This window comes from Crocodylus siamensis, chromosome 11 (genome assembly GCF_052110815.1).
Source record: "Crocodylus siamensis isolate JL-2025a chromosome 11, ASM5211081v1, whole genome shotgun sequence".
Lineage (NCBI taxonomy): Eukaryota > Metazoa > Chordata > Crocodylia > Crocodylidae > Crocodylus > Crocodylus siamensis.
The window spans coordinates 10,632,943-10,648,795 of record NC_143405.1 but is presented as its reverse complement, the minus strand read 5'-3'; the positions used below and the strand labels follow the sequence as shown (position 1 = coordinate 10,648,795).

At 53.9% G+C, this 15,853-nt stretch overlaps 1 protein-coding gene across 3 annotated transcripts in view; it reads left to right on the top strand.

The window, feature by feature from the left end:
- The window catches only part of AK1 (adenylate kinase 1), a 28,591-nt gene extending 23,410 nt beyond the window's left edge, over positions 1-5,181 (top strand). For all 3 annotated transcript variants that reach the window (XM_090021738.1, XM_090021737.1, XM_090021736.1), the window contains 4 exons: positions 199-362; positions 934-1,050; positions 2,495-2,686; positions 3,679-5,181. In XM_090021738.1, the coding sequence (XP_089877864.1) occupies positions 199-362; positions 934-1,050; positions 2,495-2,686; positions 3,679-3,747 (542 nt within the window). In that variant the 3' untranslated portion in view covers positions 3,748-5,181. The remainder of the gene's footprint in view (positions 1-198; positions 363-933; positions 1,051-2,494; positions 2,687-3,678) is intronic.
- Positions 5,182-15,853: the final 10,672 nt, after the last annotated feature.

Here is a 15,853-nt window from a genome sequence, read left to right as displayed (position 1 = left end):
CTTATTAAAATGTTCAGAAGTTAGGGGGTACTTGCTATTTAAAAGGTTGAGAAACACTGGTCTAGTAGACTCTAGACCTTTCCTGGGTATCCCTGGGGATTACAGCTCTCAGTGGGGATTTTCCCTAGGAGGTATCAGGGCTCTTTTTCCTCCAGCTTCAGCTTGGTTATGCATCTGTTGCCCTCACATGAATTCCAGGTGGGCCTGGCTCAGGAAAAGGGACCCAATGTGAAAAGATTGTCGAGAACTATGGGTACACCCACCTGTCCACCGGTGACCTGCTAAGGGCAGAGGTTGGCTCCGGCTCTGAGAGGGGGAAGAAGCTTTCAGCCATCATGGAGAAAGGAGAGTTGGTGCCCCTGGTGAGTACAGGCTCTTAAATACAGTAGCTTGGAGGTTCCCAGTATACCTGTGCTGCTGTGTGAGAGAGCCCAGTTCAGAGGCCACAGCAGGACGTCTCGTCTGGCGAGCGCAGTGCATCGTGGATATCTGAGACTGGCAGGCTAGTTTGTGGGGGTGTTAGTAGAGCACCTCTTTCCCAGCTCCCAGAGGGTAGCTTAGGAAACTTGCTTCCCAGGAGACTAGTAGCTCCTGGTAGCTGGGAAGGAGGGCAGGTTAGGGTAGCACAGAAGGGAAGATCCACCTCTGAGTGTAGACGACCGGATGCCAGGGTGACAGGCACAGTGTAAAGGCCCAGATGGATGGAAGAATCTCTCGTCCTTCCTCTCATGGTGCCTGCTGCAGTGAAGCAGCAGAGCGCTACGCACAACCCCTGAATCCTGAGCAATGACTTGGCTGAGCCCTGCTGCCACTGCGGCTTTGAGAAGGAGAGCCTGGAAGCTGTGGGGGATGGTGCAAAGCTGTGGTGAGACTGGAATGGGAAGCGCTGTCCCCAGCCCTGCCCTGAATGCCAGCATTTCCCTCTGCCCTCAGGACACAGTGCTCGATATGCTGAGGGATGCCATGGTGGCCAAGGCAGATGTTTCCAAAGGGTTCCTGATTGACGGCTACCCCCGAGAGGTGAAGCAAGGCGAGGAGTTCGAGAAGAAGGTGAGGCAGGGAGTGCTGGGACCTTTGGCACTCTTAAGAGGGCTGTGAGCCTTCCCACACACCCTCTGGCTGCACACATCCTTTACACTGAGAACTGGAGCCACGTGGGAGGGAGAGCAGGGCTGCCCATGGCTCAGCAAGGGAACGCGATCCACAGGGCAGCTACAACCAGCTTGTGCCAGCAGCAGTGGGAGCAGTTACACCCCCTTGCCCTCCACTGGTGCTCCAGAGAGCACCTGCTGCAGTCTTGTCAGCAATCACAGGCTGGGCAGGCTGGGGCTTGCTCTGCAGCTGCGTGAGAGGCTGAAAAGTCAATCCCAGAAGGCTCAGGTTTGGGGGTGGCTCATTAGGAAGATGGCATCTCCCTGGGAGAAGTTGAGGGCATGCCATGGCATGATATCAGCATTGTCTTAAGGTTGAGGTGGAGAAGGAATTCTAGCCCCACTGTCCTGTCCACCCCCGGGCTGTTGACTCTTGCCTCCCTGAATTACTCACTCCTCTGTTTCAGCTGGATGTCAGAGTCTTCCCTGCATCCTCTCCCAAACTGCCAGGATAGCATTGTCTTGGACTCCTAAACAACTGTCCTGCTCCACCATACAGGGGTTTGCATGGAGTCCCTTCAGCCTATTACTGGGATGTGTTTGCAGTGAGAGTTGTACACTCGGGTGTCAGTAATCAGGTTAGAGCATGGCCAGCTGTTCCATGAACTGTCCGGGAGTCTGACCTCGAGGAAGGTCTCATAATTTACCCTAGGAAAACTGTAACCTTGTTAGTGCCGGCCTGTGAAGTCTGGGGCGGAAACCCTGATGGGGAGGTGGTGAAGGATCCCTGGCTGAAATGCACAGGGCTGGCACATGGCGGCGCTGTGGCTGCTCTGTAGAGTCACAGCTGCAAAAACAATCCAAAATGGTCTTTTTTACCAGGCTCCGGGCAGGATGTGGCAGGGTGAAACCCACCAGGCAGGGTGGGAAGTAGCCAGGGGTCAACAAGCATGTGTACAAGAAGTCAGCTCCATTGGACTGCTCCCCGTCACACATGCAACAGCGTGCTCTGCAATGGCAGCTGGCCAGGGGCACGGAAAGCCCCAAATTCCCCATCTCTTTGCTTAGGAGTGGCTGGTGTAAGTGTCTGTTGGTAAAGTCAGGGTCACGCCTCCATTTTTGCTGCTCACTGAGTCAGATTGATAGGACAATTGCTCCAGCCCCACTCTCCCTTTTTGTCTTAGCTGGGGAGGGGGATATCTCAATGGCTCAGGCCCTAGTTATCCACTGCTCTTTGTCCCTAAGCCAGACAGTACCCAGTTCCCAGAGTCCCCCTTTGGCCACCGTCCAGGTTGGAGTGATGAAGGGATGGCTCCAGGCCCAGGCTGCAGCTGCCCTCAAGTCCCTGTGCTGCAGGACCCCTGGCTGGACAGATTGGTGGCCAACCTTCCTCTGCCCCACAGATTGGGCCCCCAACACTGCTGCTGTATGTGGACGCTGGGAAAGACACCATGGTCAAGCGCCTGCTGAAGCGGGGGGAGACCAGCGGTCGGGCAGATGACAATGAGGAGACAATTAAGATGCGCCTGGAGACGTACTACAAAGCTACAGAGCCAGTCATTGCCTTCTACGAGAGCAGAGGGATTGTTCGGAAGGTGGGTCAGCCCTGGGATCCTGGGCTCCAACTGGGCCAGGGACAGACTCTGGGACCGTGACTGGTTTCTCCAGCCCTTCTGCCCGTCACTATTGTACTGAGACCCTGCAGAGCCGATGTAGGCTTGGCTGGCTCTAAGCCAGCCGCCTTCTGCATGTCTCACTGTCTGGGGATTCCCAGGGGCTATGGGGGCAAGATGCACATGGAGAGGCCTCTGACCCCAGCCTGTCACAGAGCATATGGTGTTTGAGGCTGATTACCGAGACTTCAATGAGGATTGGCCAAGGAGGAGGGGGGCTACTGAGTCATGGGCCCTAGGGAGGAAGGAGAAGCATCAGGGGGCTTTCTGAGCCCGATAGAGGTAGTTGGAAAGCTAGCAGTGCCAGGAAGGTGGGGGAGCCCGGATACAGAGAAGGGTCAGGATGGGCTTGGAGGGAGGCATGGAAGGAGGGGAGCAGACCTGGAGCAACAGGGGCTGCAGTGAGGCATGTGGTGGTGGTGGGAAGGGCAGGAGTTGCCCCCAAACCAATTAGGTAAGTGTTAAGTTATCACCCAAAGCTTTTCAGGCTTCTCCAAGTCTCTGGGGGCTGGTTCCTCACTCGGATGCCCCCTTTCCTCCCTCCCCAATCCAGGGTCCAAACCTGCGGGAATTTAAATCAGGCCTGAGATGGATCCCCTGGGAGTGCTCCAAGGAACAGCCCACTCCCCCATGGAATGGGCCACTTGGCCCTGGGCCAAAGAAATCCCCTGTGCAGCCCCATAAACTTCATCAGAGTTACCCCCAAGGTGGGTTTTGGCCCAGTGTCCTGAGCTCTGTCCTTGAGCTCAGCCTAGCCGGTACGTGCAGCACAGCTATCACGGCCATGACTACGACATGCATTCGGTGGCAGGGGGCTTAGCCTGCATTTGGATGGCCCAAGGCCTGGGCAGTGCCCAGCTGGGTCTGTTTTGAAGCCTGGTCCCTAATGGCTCCCTCCTGTTCCAATCCTGCAGCTGAACGCAGAAGGCACTGTGGACGACGTCTTCAAACAGGTCTGCACTCATCTGGACACCTTGAAGTAAAGTGGGAAGGGGCCCTGCCTCCCCCCAGCCTCCCCTCTCACTCTCCTTCCCCCCCAGAGAGCACTACAGACCCCCTTGCACTGTACTCAGAGCTGAGCCACGGCCTCCCCACCCCCAACACAGAGAGCCAGTGAGCATCTCCTCCTGCCCTGTCTCCCATTCCAGCTCAATGGCAGAGACAGCGGAAGTGGCTTTATCCTGTTTTCATGGACAGAGCCCAAGGAGGAAATTTCAAGGACATTGTGTTTGGCTCCTTCCCCTCTCCCTGCAGTAAAGTTCATTTGAATGAGCCCAGACTTTATCTTTTTCTTCTGCAGCAGGAAATGAGTTTTTCTTTCCAGATATTTTACACCACCCCCCCCCGGCCCCTTCCACCCCTCCCTGAGGTTGATTAGGGGCAGGAAGTAGCCTGTTTATCCCACTCAACAGCACCAGCAGGAGGAGAGGGAACTGCTTCAGGATGGGACAGGCGCGTGTGGGTGGGGTGGATGCTCCGACACGGCAGGCGGTTTGCATGAGCTTTCGTGGCATGGATTTTTGAATGAAGCACAGAGAAATCCTCACTGGAGCCAGGTCTGAGTGAGAGCCTCCCAGTCCACAGACATGCAGTAGCATAGACACTGCTTGGCCCTCAATCCACACTGCTCCACACAATGGATGGAGGAGACAGCGGTTAGCCATGGCTGGGATGCTGAGGCAAGGTCAGATTCCACTGTGGAGCATCCTTTTGCCCTCCTGTCTCTTCCACTGCCCACTGCAGTGTAGCCTGCCTGGAGCCAGGACTTGCCAGCACTGCCAGCAAGGGGCAGGGGCCAGAAAAATCCCTGCCCTCGGTCACAAGGGCACAGTTGGACCAGGAGCCTGGTTGCCCTGAGGCTTTGATGCACCCCCTGTCTCCAGGGCAGGTGCTTAAGGATGAAGTGTGTCTCCACTGAAAGCCCTTCTCTGCCTGCTTTTGCACCTCCGTCTCATGGCTTCTGAGTGCTCTGTGGGTTGACCGGCTCCTCTCAGCACCATGCCGAATTAAACACTGTGCCTCCTTCTGTCTCTGTCTTACTGAGCTTTTTACTGACACCAACCCATGAAAATCTCTTATGCTCCCCACTCTCACACCCAGGAGTTTCTCTTACATTCCCTCTGTCAAATACATGTGCACAAGAGTCTTATCTCTCTCCTTCCTTACACACACAGAGGAGTTTATCATACTCCCTCACACACACACACTGTCTTCCTCTCCCTCTCATGCATTTTAGTTCTAACTCTTCCTCCGGTTTTATTTTTTTGGTTGGTTTTTTTTTTTTTACAATGGTGAAAACCATGAGTACTTACGAAGAAAAAAACTTCCCAACCCCCAAGTCTTAATGGTGGCAGGATGCACCTGCTGCCCGAATGTACAGCACCATGTTGTTATTAAAGAGAGTGGCTGAAACCTGGTTTGAGGAGTGAGCTGTGCCTTTATGTTTGGGGCTGGGGGAGTAGAGCACTGACGTGTGCCTGTTATTGGGATCTGCCATCCTCCCCAGTTGTGACGCTGTCTTTTTTTCACCAGAAAGGAGCCTGACTCTGCCTGGGAGTGGGAAGGGGCTGGTAATGGTGGATTCCCCCCAGCATGATGCCAGGGCATGCCATTTGGCAAGTGGCACCATCTTCCAGCTGCTACGGACACTGAGGCTTGCTGTCCTGGTGGCATGGTGCTCACATTTGATTTCCTGTGTCCAGGGAGACTGCAAGGGCAGAGGATGGTCACTTCCACCCCTTAGCACTGCCAGGGCCCTGAGGGAGAACCCCTTCTCCCTCCTTAATGGGCCTTGTTTTCTTTGCTCAGATGGAGGGCAGTCGTGGGCGGGGGGGGGTCTTGGTTGTACCCCAAGCATGAGCCAAGTTTACTGAGAGAACCTATATAGGGCTTCTGTCCTCCTGTGCCATTGACATCAGCCTGCTGTAGAGGAGGGGAGCTGATGAGATGCTGGGCATTCACCAGCCAGGAGTAGGCCAGCACACCAAACAGACCCCGCTCCAAAGAAAAGGCTGGGGTGAGTCGGTGCCACCTCCCACCCCGCAGTTGCTGGCTGAGTCGGTGCCACATCCCACCCCACATTGTGCTGCCACTCGCAGGCTGGTCCACTGGGCTGCTGTGGCTGAGCAGCAAAGGTCATGAACCAGGGCTGAGTGCAAATGGGAGGGCTTCGTGAGCCTGATCTGCGGCCCATTGAAGTCAGCCAGGCCCTTGCTTTGGATTTCAAAGGGCTTTGGATTGGGCCCTGCTTGGGACAGAGAGGATGCCGCACAGCAGGCCACCGGGACTTGAGCAAAGCCAAGGTCGGGAGAAAGGAGGCTGTCTGAAAGAAGCAGGAGTTGCTGAGACGGTGACAAGGAAGGAAGCCGGTACTACAAACGTGCTCCGAGAGCCGGCTCCGCATACGTGGCTGACGAGCCCGGCTCATAAACAGGAACAGCAAGTGGGGCCTTGACAAGCAAATCACCCCTGGCTGGGCGCTGCCCGGGCCCGGGCGGACACAGCACGCGCCTGGAATGCCGGGCGGGAAGGATGTGGCCCGTCCGGCGGGGGGCACATTCCACCGAAGGCCGCGCCTGCGGCCGTGGGGCAGGTGGCCAATGGATGCCGGAGGCAGGGGAAGTGAGGCTGGCGTCCCAGGCAGCCTGTGCTCCCCAGGGTGCCGTGCAGCCAGGGGCAGGTGGCAGTCTGCAGACCTGGGCTTTTGGAAGAAAGTTGCAGTGTCCTGCTGTCACCGCAAAGGGATGGAAGTAGATGAAGGGCCCGGTGTGTTGCAGCCAGGGGAGCCAGCCAGGAGTAGCAGACGGGGAACCTGGTCCTCCCACTCCAACCTGCTGCCTCACACTGAAGCCCCCAAAACCGGCCCTCCTCTGCCCCCCAGCAATGAAGTGGTCAGAGCAGTCAAGAGGTGCTGGCTTCTACCCAGGCTCTGACATTGGTGACCTGGAGCAAGCTGCTTCCCCAGCCTGTGCCTCAGTTTCCTCTGCTGTGCTACTGCTGAGTCGAACAACTTTGCTGAACCTGTGTCACTGTGGGGATAGGGGAGGCTGGCTGGGCACTGGTGCAGGAAGAGTTAACAGTGCCCCTCTCCTGCCCAGCACAGGTGCTTGCTGTTACTGGGATTGCTCTGGAGGCTGGGCCCTGAGGGGAACAAGCAGCTGGATTTCCACAGAGGCAGCTGCATTATCAGGCTCTCCAGGCAAAGGGCTGAGCAAGGCACCTGGGTGAGGTATTTCTTCCATTAACAATTTGTTTGCCCTGTCGGGGAAATTGGCCAGCCACTGCGTAGCACCCATACACCGAGGAGCACTGGCCACATCCCGTCTTTGGGCTCGTTCCTAGCTGCGATTAATTAGGCAGAGAACGAGGAAGTGTCCGGTATGCGAGTTTATTGCTCTGCAGAGGGGTACTCAATGTTTCAAAGACAAAGAGTTCCCCCGACCTGAGTTCGATAGTACTCTTTATGTTAACAGGTCATACATATGCAAATATAAGTATACATAGGCATAAGGCATATATGCATGTGCATCTTTGGGGAATTTCTACAAGTCTGGGGTCCCTCTACATGCTGTTGCTGGGTTACAGAATGCGGAACAGGGCAAGCTTAAGCCGGTTGAAGTTGGTTTGGTGGTCTCCAAACTTACTGTCAATCAAGGGTGGAGGGTGTTCAAGCTTCTGTTTTTAAAAGGTCATCATCTCCTGCTTCCCTTTTTTAGTTATGGTTGTTTTTCTTACAGCCCCCACTTGGGAAACCTGGAGTCCTGGGCTGTTTATCCTTTCCCTAACCTGCCAGCTCCCTCCTCAGCCCAAACAATACTGCAGTCAAGGAGGCGAGGGGAACTGGAGTGCCTAGAAAGCTGCTGGGAAATGAAAGCAGCGTGTCTCCGGGAAATTCTCCATGCGGGGCCCCGGCGTGCAGAACCAGCAGCTGGAACCGGAGCAGCAAGATGGGAGCAGACAGGACAGCAGCCTCATAGCCAAAGGCAAAAAGGTATGGTCACCACCAGCCCTGTAGGGCAGGCTGTGCTCTGTGGGGCCTGCCTGGGAAGATCTAGCCCTAGCAAGCAAGTAGTGTGGCTTTGCTTCCACAAACACAGCTGCTGTCTCAGGCTGGATATTTTTAAAAGCTCCTACTGGGATTTTCAGAGTCCTTTAAAAATCCCACTTGGTGCCTAGCTGCATCTGTAGGGAACTCAATGCTGTCCAAAACTTAGCTCTCCCTGCTCCACCAGGCCTTCTGGTCACTGCCAGCCCCAGCCACCTGGGACTGCCCCATCTCTGAGTTCATATCCTGCATCCTCTGAATATGGCTTTCTAGGTTGCACTTATATTCCAGTTCCCGTCTCTGCTAAAATTCCCTGGCACTATGGGACCCCATGGCCTTTTCTTTGGGCACTTCCTTGAAAACGGGTCTTGCCCCATCACAGCCTCCGGGGAAAAGGTGGCAGTGAGAGGAAGAAATATTCCTTGCTGTGGTGCTGTTGGTGGGCTTCTGCAGGGTTTGTAGTGAGTGCAAATCTTCTGGCTGGCAGTTGTGGACAGCTGTTTCCTCCAAACAGCACAGGTCACTTCAGTAGCATGCCTCCGCCAGAGCATGGGCATGTCACGAGCCTCCACTCATGAAAGCTTGTGCTGTATCTATATCTACTTTGGTTAGTCTATAAGGTGCAAATCTACCCTGCCTTCATTACACAAGGTTTCACAGTCCGGTGTAGCACTGTACAGCCCCCGGCCGTGGCACTTCCCAGTCAGAGACCTCAACAAGGGGCAGAAAGCAGGCATTTGTCCCCTCTGACCATGAAGAAGGCTCAGCTCAGCAGTGCCTATGCCAGCTTTTCTCAACCTGTGGGTCGTGACCCAAAAGTGGGTCACAAGAATATACGAAAGGATTGCGAACAAACTTTAAAAATGGATTAACGAACTTTAAAATGGATTCTCCTTTAAAGAGAAAAATGTGGGAAACTCTGGCTTCTCCCTTGAAGACTGGCAGATTTCCAGCCTGCAAGGGGCTGCTTGGGACCCCCCGTGTCCTACACACTGGGGGCCTGGGGGGAGGAGGCATCGGGTCAGGAGTGAGGGGCACTAGGTCAGGACTGGCCATTGATGTTTATAAATGGGTCCTAGTAGAAAAAAGGTTGAGAACTACTGACCTATGCCACTGGAAACCACTACCATCCCCCATCCCAAGGGACTTTCCCAACTCTGGAGCCCTGTGCCTGTCCCCACTGCTTTTTCAGAGCTGGCCAGGAGATGGCAGCATGCTCTTGCTGCAGATTGCTCTCCACTTTATTGCCAGGTGGGCACCTCGCCTGTGTTATTGCACAGATGCTCAACACTGCATTGAAGTGTGCAGCTGTAGGAGGGGAGTGCATTGCACTGGGGGTATTGTGTCATCTGCAAAATTAGGAGGGGACTTGTGGAAGCTGCCTGACTAGGGGAGACCTGTGGTCCATCTCGTCTAGCACCCATCTGTGACGGTGGCTAGAGCAACAATTCTTACCCAAAATACTGCAGGACCCTGGGGTGCTCTGAAATCCTTTTGCGGACGCTGTGGAGTACTGTGTAATATTAGCACTGTTATGTGTGCAAGCACCTACACCTGATTTATAAGATAAAACCAGAGGTTTCAGATAGGAATGCATAGCGTCAAAAATGTTCTGCCCTGTTGTGGTCTGTCTGAGTTCTTTGCAATGGAAGAATTGCTCTAGTTTTCCATAATAAAAATTGGGCGAAAACTCAGAGCTGGCATTTTCCAAGGGGTGCATCTAAAAAGCTTGCAAGCCGCTGGGCTAGAGCAAAATGTGGAAGGAACGAGGCAGTGTGCAGACTTGGGCTAGTGGGCCCCCTGGGAAGGGTTTGTTCTAATCCGCAGTAGCCAGAGCATTTATATCACTTCAAACTGCATGGTTGGCGTTAACTCTGGGTTTTCTCCTGGCACTGATGTGGCTATCCATCCAGCCCCTGTAAATGGCACACTGAAAAACATGCCTCAGTGCTCAGAGTGGAGGTACAAAAAGCCTTACCAAACTGGCCTGTCTATAGATCTCCCCTCAGTGCTGAAGCAGAACCTGGTTATTACTTTGAGAAGAGCTTTCAGAAGTGATCAGTGCACTGGGGACTGGGTGATGTTGATATAGCCGGGGGGGGGTTTAATTTTTTTTTTAAGCCTAAATTTTAGGGTTAAAGTTACTTGTGTGCAACTCCAGGGGATTTGTTTCCCACTTTGCCCTTGTTATCAGAGAGAGTCTCTGTAAACGCAAACCCCGCTGGTTCCTGGAACCAGTGTTAGAAGAAATGGCTAGACCATACAGGCTCCAAGACATGAGGAGACCTTATGGGAACAAGCCTGCCAGCACGCCTGGTAGAGAGTGCACAGACAGCGGACTTGGGCATCTGATTGCCAGAAATCAGACATTAGGAAGCCTGCTTAGCTTGAACCACTTCCCAATCAAGATGTTTCATATGTACTTCCTGCAGTTATTGGGTCTATGCGAGGAGCTAAAAGAGGGGTGGGCAAAATGCCCACGGGGCCCTTAAAAAATTTAGAAAATTAATATTTATCTGCCCCTGGCTGCCTGTCGCATGGCCCTTGGTGGCTTGCCAAAACTCAGTAAGCAGCCCTCTGCCCAAAATAATTTCCCACCCCTGAGCTAGAAGGAAGTCAGGCCTCAGCCACTTAAGTTTTCTGTAGTTTAGACAAAATAAGAGACTGGGTTTAACCCCCTTAAAGATACCAGCTTGGCTCAATAGGTCGTGTAGCAGCTCTTCAGGTTGATTGACATCACCTTGTGCCCCCGTGCTTTGGCAAGTGGTCACTTTGTGTATGATAGGACACTGCATGGCTGTGTACACTTATACAGTGGATCGTCTTGTATACCCTTATGCATACAGCGTGTGTGCGTGCATGTGTGTGTGTCATGCCCTGTGCAGCCTTTCTTGTATCCCTTCTACTTTGTGCAATGGATATTTGGCTTCACACTCCAGGAACCCAACATTTAGTATAAGAACACAGCGTAATGCAGAGATATTAACACCACCTCTGGCCCTTACCTGACCCCTCTGATTAAATGATTGGGCTGATCAAGATATCATTAAAAGTCACATTTTTTCCCTCAGGATTATGTGGCCTGACTCCCACATCAGCTGATCCCTTCCCGCTGGAGTTTTTGCAAAGAAGTCAAGTAGGAGGCAGTTTCCATTCAACCTGCTGACATCCCCTCACCCCACAACTTATTCCTTTTGTCTCAAGGAAATGCCTGTAGCCCAATGTATTTCACACACAGCAGCAAGTAGAAGAAACCCTCTGGCCTAAGGAGGTCATGGGTTGCATGGATATGATTAAGGTCAATGGCAAAACTGATTATATCAAATACAAGAGTGGTGCCAAGTGCATGCAGACCTGCTCCCCATCACTCTCTGGGTACTAACAGTCCCTTAAATGTGACTGTAGCTTTCACTTTTTGCCCACCCTCTCAGGACACCTCATTAACATCCACTTCAGAAGGCTCCTGGGGCAGGAGGAATGTGGCAAGTCAGTGGTAGAGCTGAGATGGGACCACAGGATCTCTTGACCTCAAAGACTAGACCTGTGCTTGCTCCTCCAGTCCTCTGTGCCTTTGGACTTGGGTTGTAGCTGTGTTGGTCTAAGGACATAGGCAGACAAGTCTCTTTGGGTAAATCCAATATCTTTTATCAGACCAACTCAAATAGAAAATTCTTCTTAGCAAGCTTGCTAAGAAGAATTTTTCGAACCATTTGAGTTGGTCTAATAAAAGATATCAGATTTACCCAAAGAATCTTGTCTGCTTTTGGACTTGAGCAGCATCTATGGGCAGTGTGGCCCAGTTTGCTGAGACCCATTCCAGCAGGAGGTAGCACCAGCATGCAGGCAGCCCTACTGCCCAAGGGCAAGCACTCCATCAGCTTCCTTTGTGCTGTAACTGGTGCTGAAGTAGGTGGCTCTGGAGCTGATTAGTTACATCAGCCAGTGAAAAGGAATAAGTGAGGAGATGAGAGGGAGCAGAACTGGGTAGACATACTCTTGCACAAAGTAGACACAAGTCTTGCACACTAGTGTCATCTGGAATAACTCCAGTGAAGCCAGAATTCAATGGGAGTAAAATTAGAAGGAGAGAAGAATTAGTCCTTTCCTCTCCCTTCAAGGGCCAAGCCCATTTAAGCAGGGAGAAGTGGATGTCCCAGTGGGAATAGTGCTACGTCTGTCTCAGGGTGCCTTACTTCCGTTTCCTGCACTGCTACAGACTTCGCGACCTTGAGCAAAGCACTTAAATTCTCACTGCCTCAGTATCCCCATCTGTGAAATGGGAGGGCAGCACTATTATTCCCATGTAGGGGATAAGCATGCTGCAGATGGGAAGATGCTGCTGTGCACAGGGCATTGGCGGGGGACAGCAGTACCACAGATGGGTAGAGGCTTGGGCACCTGGAGGCTGTTGTGTTGGAATGGGCATCCAAAGGGGAAGAGAGCTGGGACTGATCCCTCATTTTGTTTCTTATTTTTTCCCATGTTAAATAAGAGCAACCACAACCTTCATGATGGGTGCCCAGCCTCAGGAACGCAGGGAGGAGGTTGATCTTTCCCTGGCCACCCTGACACAATGTAGAGCAGGGGTCTATGACCCAGTGGCTGCTGTTCCAAATGGGCAGGTGAGAAAAGAAGCAGAGACCACTGATCACCTCTTATGGTACTGCCCGTATACCAAGGGTGTGTGGGAAAAGGTAAGCCAGCTCCTTGAAAGAGTGACAGGAGTCAGGCTGATGACAAGGGAGGCGGTGATGTGCGGACACCTGACTGAGCAGCAGGGGTCCCAGACAACGCGTTTCCACCAGTTTGTGTCCTGTGTCAGGAGTGCCCTGTGGCAATGCAGGAACCTCCTGTTATACAGGCATGCCGAGCTCAAGGAAGCAGGCTGTGTTAAAATGTTTCTGAGCGAACTTCAGTCCTACCAGCAGAAATCAGTGAGTGAGGATGGAGAGTGAGGACGCAGCTGACTTCATCTGGTAAAGCGGCACCTGGCACAGGTTGTTCAAAGACCCCTTGGGAGGGGGAGTGTACAGAGAGAACGAAGAGGACAGAGACACAGCTGGACCTGGAGACGGCAAGAAGGACTACAACAGGATTAGCAGCTGCAGAAGTGACAGCGAATGAACTGAGAATAGCCCAAACCCCAACTTGGGGCTTACAAAGGAGTGTGATTGGGGTAGGTGAGGGTGGAGGGTAGGTGTGCAGGCGAGTGGATGCATTTGTTGTAATGGGAAGTGCAGGTTTCTTAATGCGGTTTTAAGATGTGTGATGGAGAGTTAATAACAGGGGGGTGGTGTATATGTGTATATGTATATATGTGTGTGTGCATACACACACACACACACACACACACACACTATAAAACTCTCTCTCTTTCTCACATGCATATAATTTTAATTTAAAAAAAGAAAAAGGTGAGAGACATAAGGATCTTGTGCTAATGTGGGCCCAGGGCTGGGGGATAGGCTGCCCCTGACTCTGAAGACACCTCTGCCAGGGCTTGAGCCCGGTCCTGCCAGAGGTTTTGCACCTTCTGTGCTCCTCGGAGGGAGGAACTGTCGGCTGAAGGAGCCGCGGCTGAGCCTACACGTCTCGGGGAACAGCAAACAATGGCACCGGGACCTCCGCACGCTTTGTTCCTGTTGTCCTCTCCCTACGCCGATGGCTAAGGCTCGTTCTTTCCTGCCATTGGGGCAACTGGCCAGGCAGAAATGTTACCACAACCATGCGGGTTGTCAGCAGGGCACTTCCCACCCACCTTGAAGACGGATCAATCCATCGATCTCTGCCTCTAGCCCCGGCCAGGCCAAAGATAACAGAGGGGGAAATGCAGAGGGCCAGCTGTATATACAGCTATTCCAGGAGGCAAGGCCTTTCAGGTCATGTTCCTCTTTGATGTCCTGAAGTCAATGGGAACCGGCCAGTCAGGAATGTGTCTCATCCAGCATGCGGCGTGGAGAGAGACACGCTCCAAGGCAGACGTGTAAGGCACCGGATGAAGGGCCAGACTGGACGCAGCCCAGGCGTCTGCTGGAGGAGGGCTCCTTGGGCGAGGCTTGGCCGAGAGCGTGTGCTCTAGAGGGAGGATTTGACTGGAAGGGAAGGCGCCAGCAGTGGCGTTCGAGCCCTGGAGGGTGCTGGGGGGGAGTGTGAGAGGGGGCAGGGGATCGGCCTTCCCCACTCTCTCCCCTTGGAGCTGGGCTCTTGCGCCTCTTTGCCCCCTTGCTCTCACTGGGCGCCTCGCTGGCTGTATGAGCACTGTGTTGCTCGCCGTCTGCCTGGCCGACCCTGTGGCTGTTGCTGTAGCTTTCTACTCACCTCCTTCCAGCCTGAAGCCCATGTGTGAGGCATTCACTTGGCTCTTGGCATCCTTGTGACACCTCCTCCTGCCCCACAGCTACATAAACATCTTCTGCGCCGTTCAACGGCTGGTGCCATGCAGAAGCCCTGGGATAAACATTTGCTCCTGCCTTTGATCCCTGGTGCCCCCTGTTCATTTGTTTGCAGGCATGGCAGACCTGGCCCCCAAGCCTGGGGTGGCAGGTCCTGCCCTGGTGCGTGCCTGAGTGCAAGCAAGAAAGGGAACCAAGCCAGTCCTCTGTGTCCCCGTTTCCCATTGAGATGGCAATGGAGCAGCAGTGGCTTTGGAGGCCCGCCTTCGACCCTTGTTCCTCCCAGTGCTCGTTTCCCCCATCAGGGACCTGGGATGCCAGGGGGCTGTGGGGGAGCAGCCGAGAGGAGCCCTGCAGTCTGGGAGAGCGAGGGACCAGGTGCTTGAGAGCTGCAGGGAGCAAGAGCAGCCTGTAACTAGCTGAGAGGCAAATGGGTTGCTGATCTTCCGTGGTGTCCTCAGCGCTGCTGTGGGCTCTTTCCAGACACCCACAGCCCTTCCACGTTGCCAGCACGCGGGTGCTGTCCTGTTATCCTGCCGGCGCGCTGTGGATTCAGGAGCCAGACCCTGGGGAAACACCCAGATGGACCTGCCTTTTTGTGCAGGTCCATCTCTAATGCTGAAGGTCTGTCTGAGCCCCAGGAGCCTGGGCTGCCTGGGCTGAGGTGCTGTGGTCATGGGAATGATCACCCGTTCCCCTTTGCCGCTGCGGCTCCTTGGCTCCCAGCTCCATAGTTTCATAGTAGCTAGAGTCGGAAGGGACCTAGGAAGATCATCTAGTCCGACCCCCTGCCTTGGCAGGAAAGTGCACCGGGGTCAGATGACCCCGGCAAGGTGCTCATCTAACTTCCTTTTAAAAATCCCCAGGCTAGGAGCCTGCACCACTTCCCCTGGAAGCCGGTTCCAGGCCCTAGCCGCCCTGACTGTGAAGTAGCGCCTCCTAATATCTAATCTAAACCTACCCTCCGCCAGCTTGTGACCGTTATTCCTGGTCACTCCTGGCAGCGCACGGGGGAACAGGGACTCCCCCAATACCTGCTGATCCCCCCTGACCAGTTTGTAGCAGGCCACAAGGTCCCCCCTTAACCTTCTCTTGTGGAGGCTAAACAGGTTCAGGTCCCGTAGCCTCTCCTCATAAGGCCTGCCCTGCTGACCCCTGATCATACGAGTGGCCCTCCTCTGGACTCTTTCCATATCGTCCACGTCCCTCTTGAAGTGTGGCGCCCAGAACTGGACGCAGTACTCCAGCTGCGGCCTGACCAGTGCCGCATAGAGGGGGAGGATCACCTCCCTGGACCTGCTCGAGATGCATCTGTGGATGCATGACAGGGTACGGTTGGCCTTCTTGACTGCCTCCCCACGCTGCCGGCCCATGTTCATCGTGGAGTCAATGACGACTCCAAGATCCTTTTCTGTCTCCGTGCTGGCAAGAGGGGAGTTCCCCAACCTGTAAGTGTGGTGCCGGTTCTTCCTCCCCATGTGCAACACCTTGCACTTATCAGTGTTAAACCCCATCCTATTCTCATCCGCCCACCGTTGCAACCTGTCAAGGTCAGCTTGTAGCCTATTGCACCCTTCTAGTGCACCCACATCCCCCCACATCTTAGTGTCATCAGCAAACTTGAACAGGGTGCTTTCTACCCCCTCATCCAAG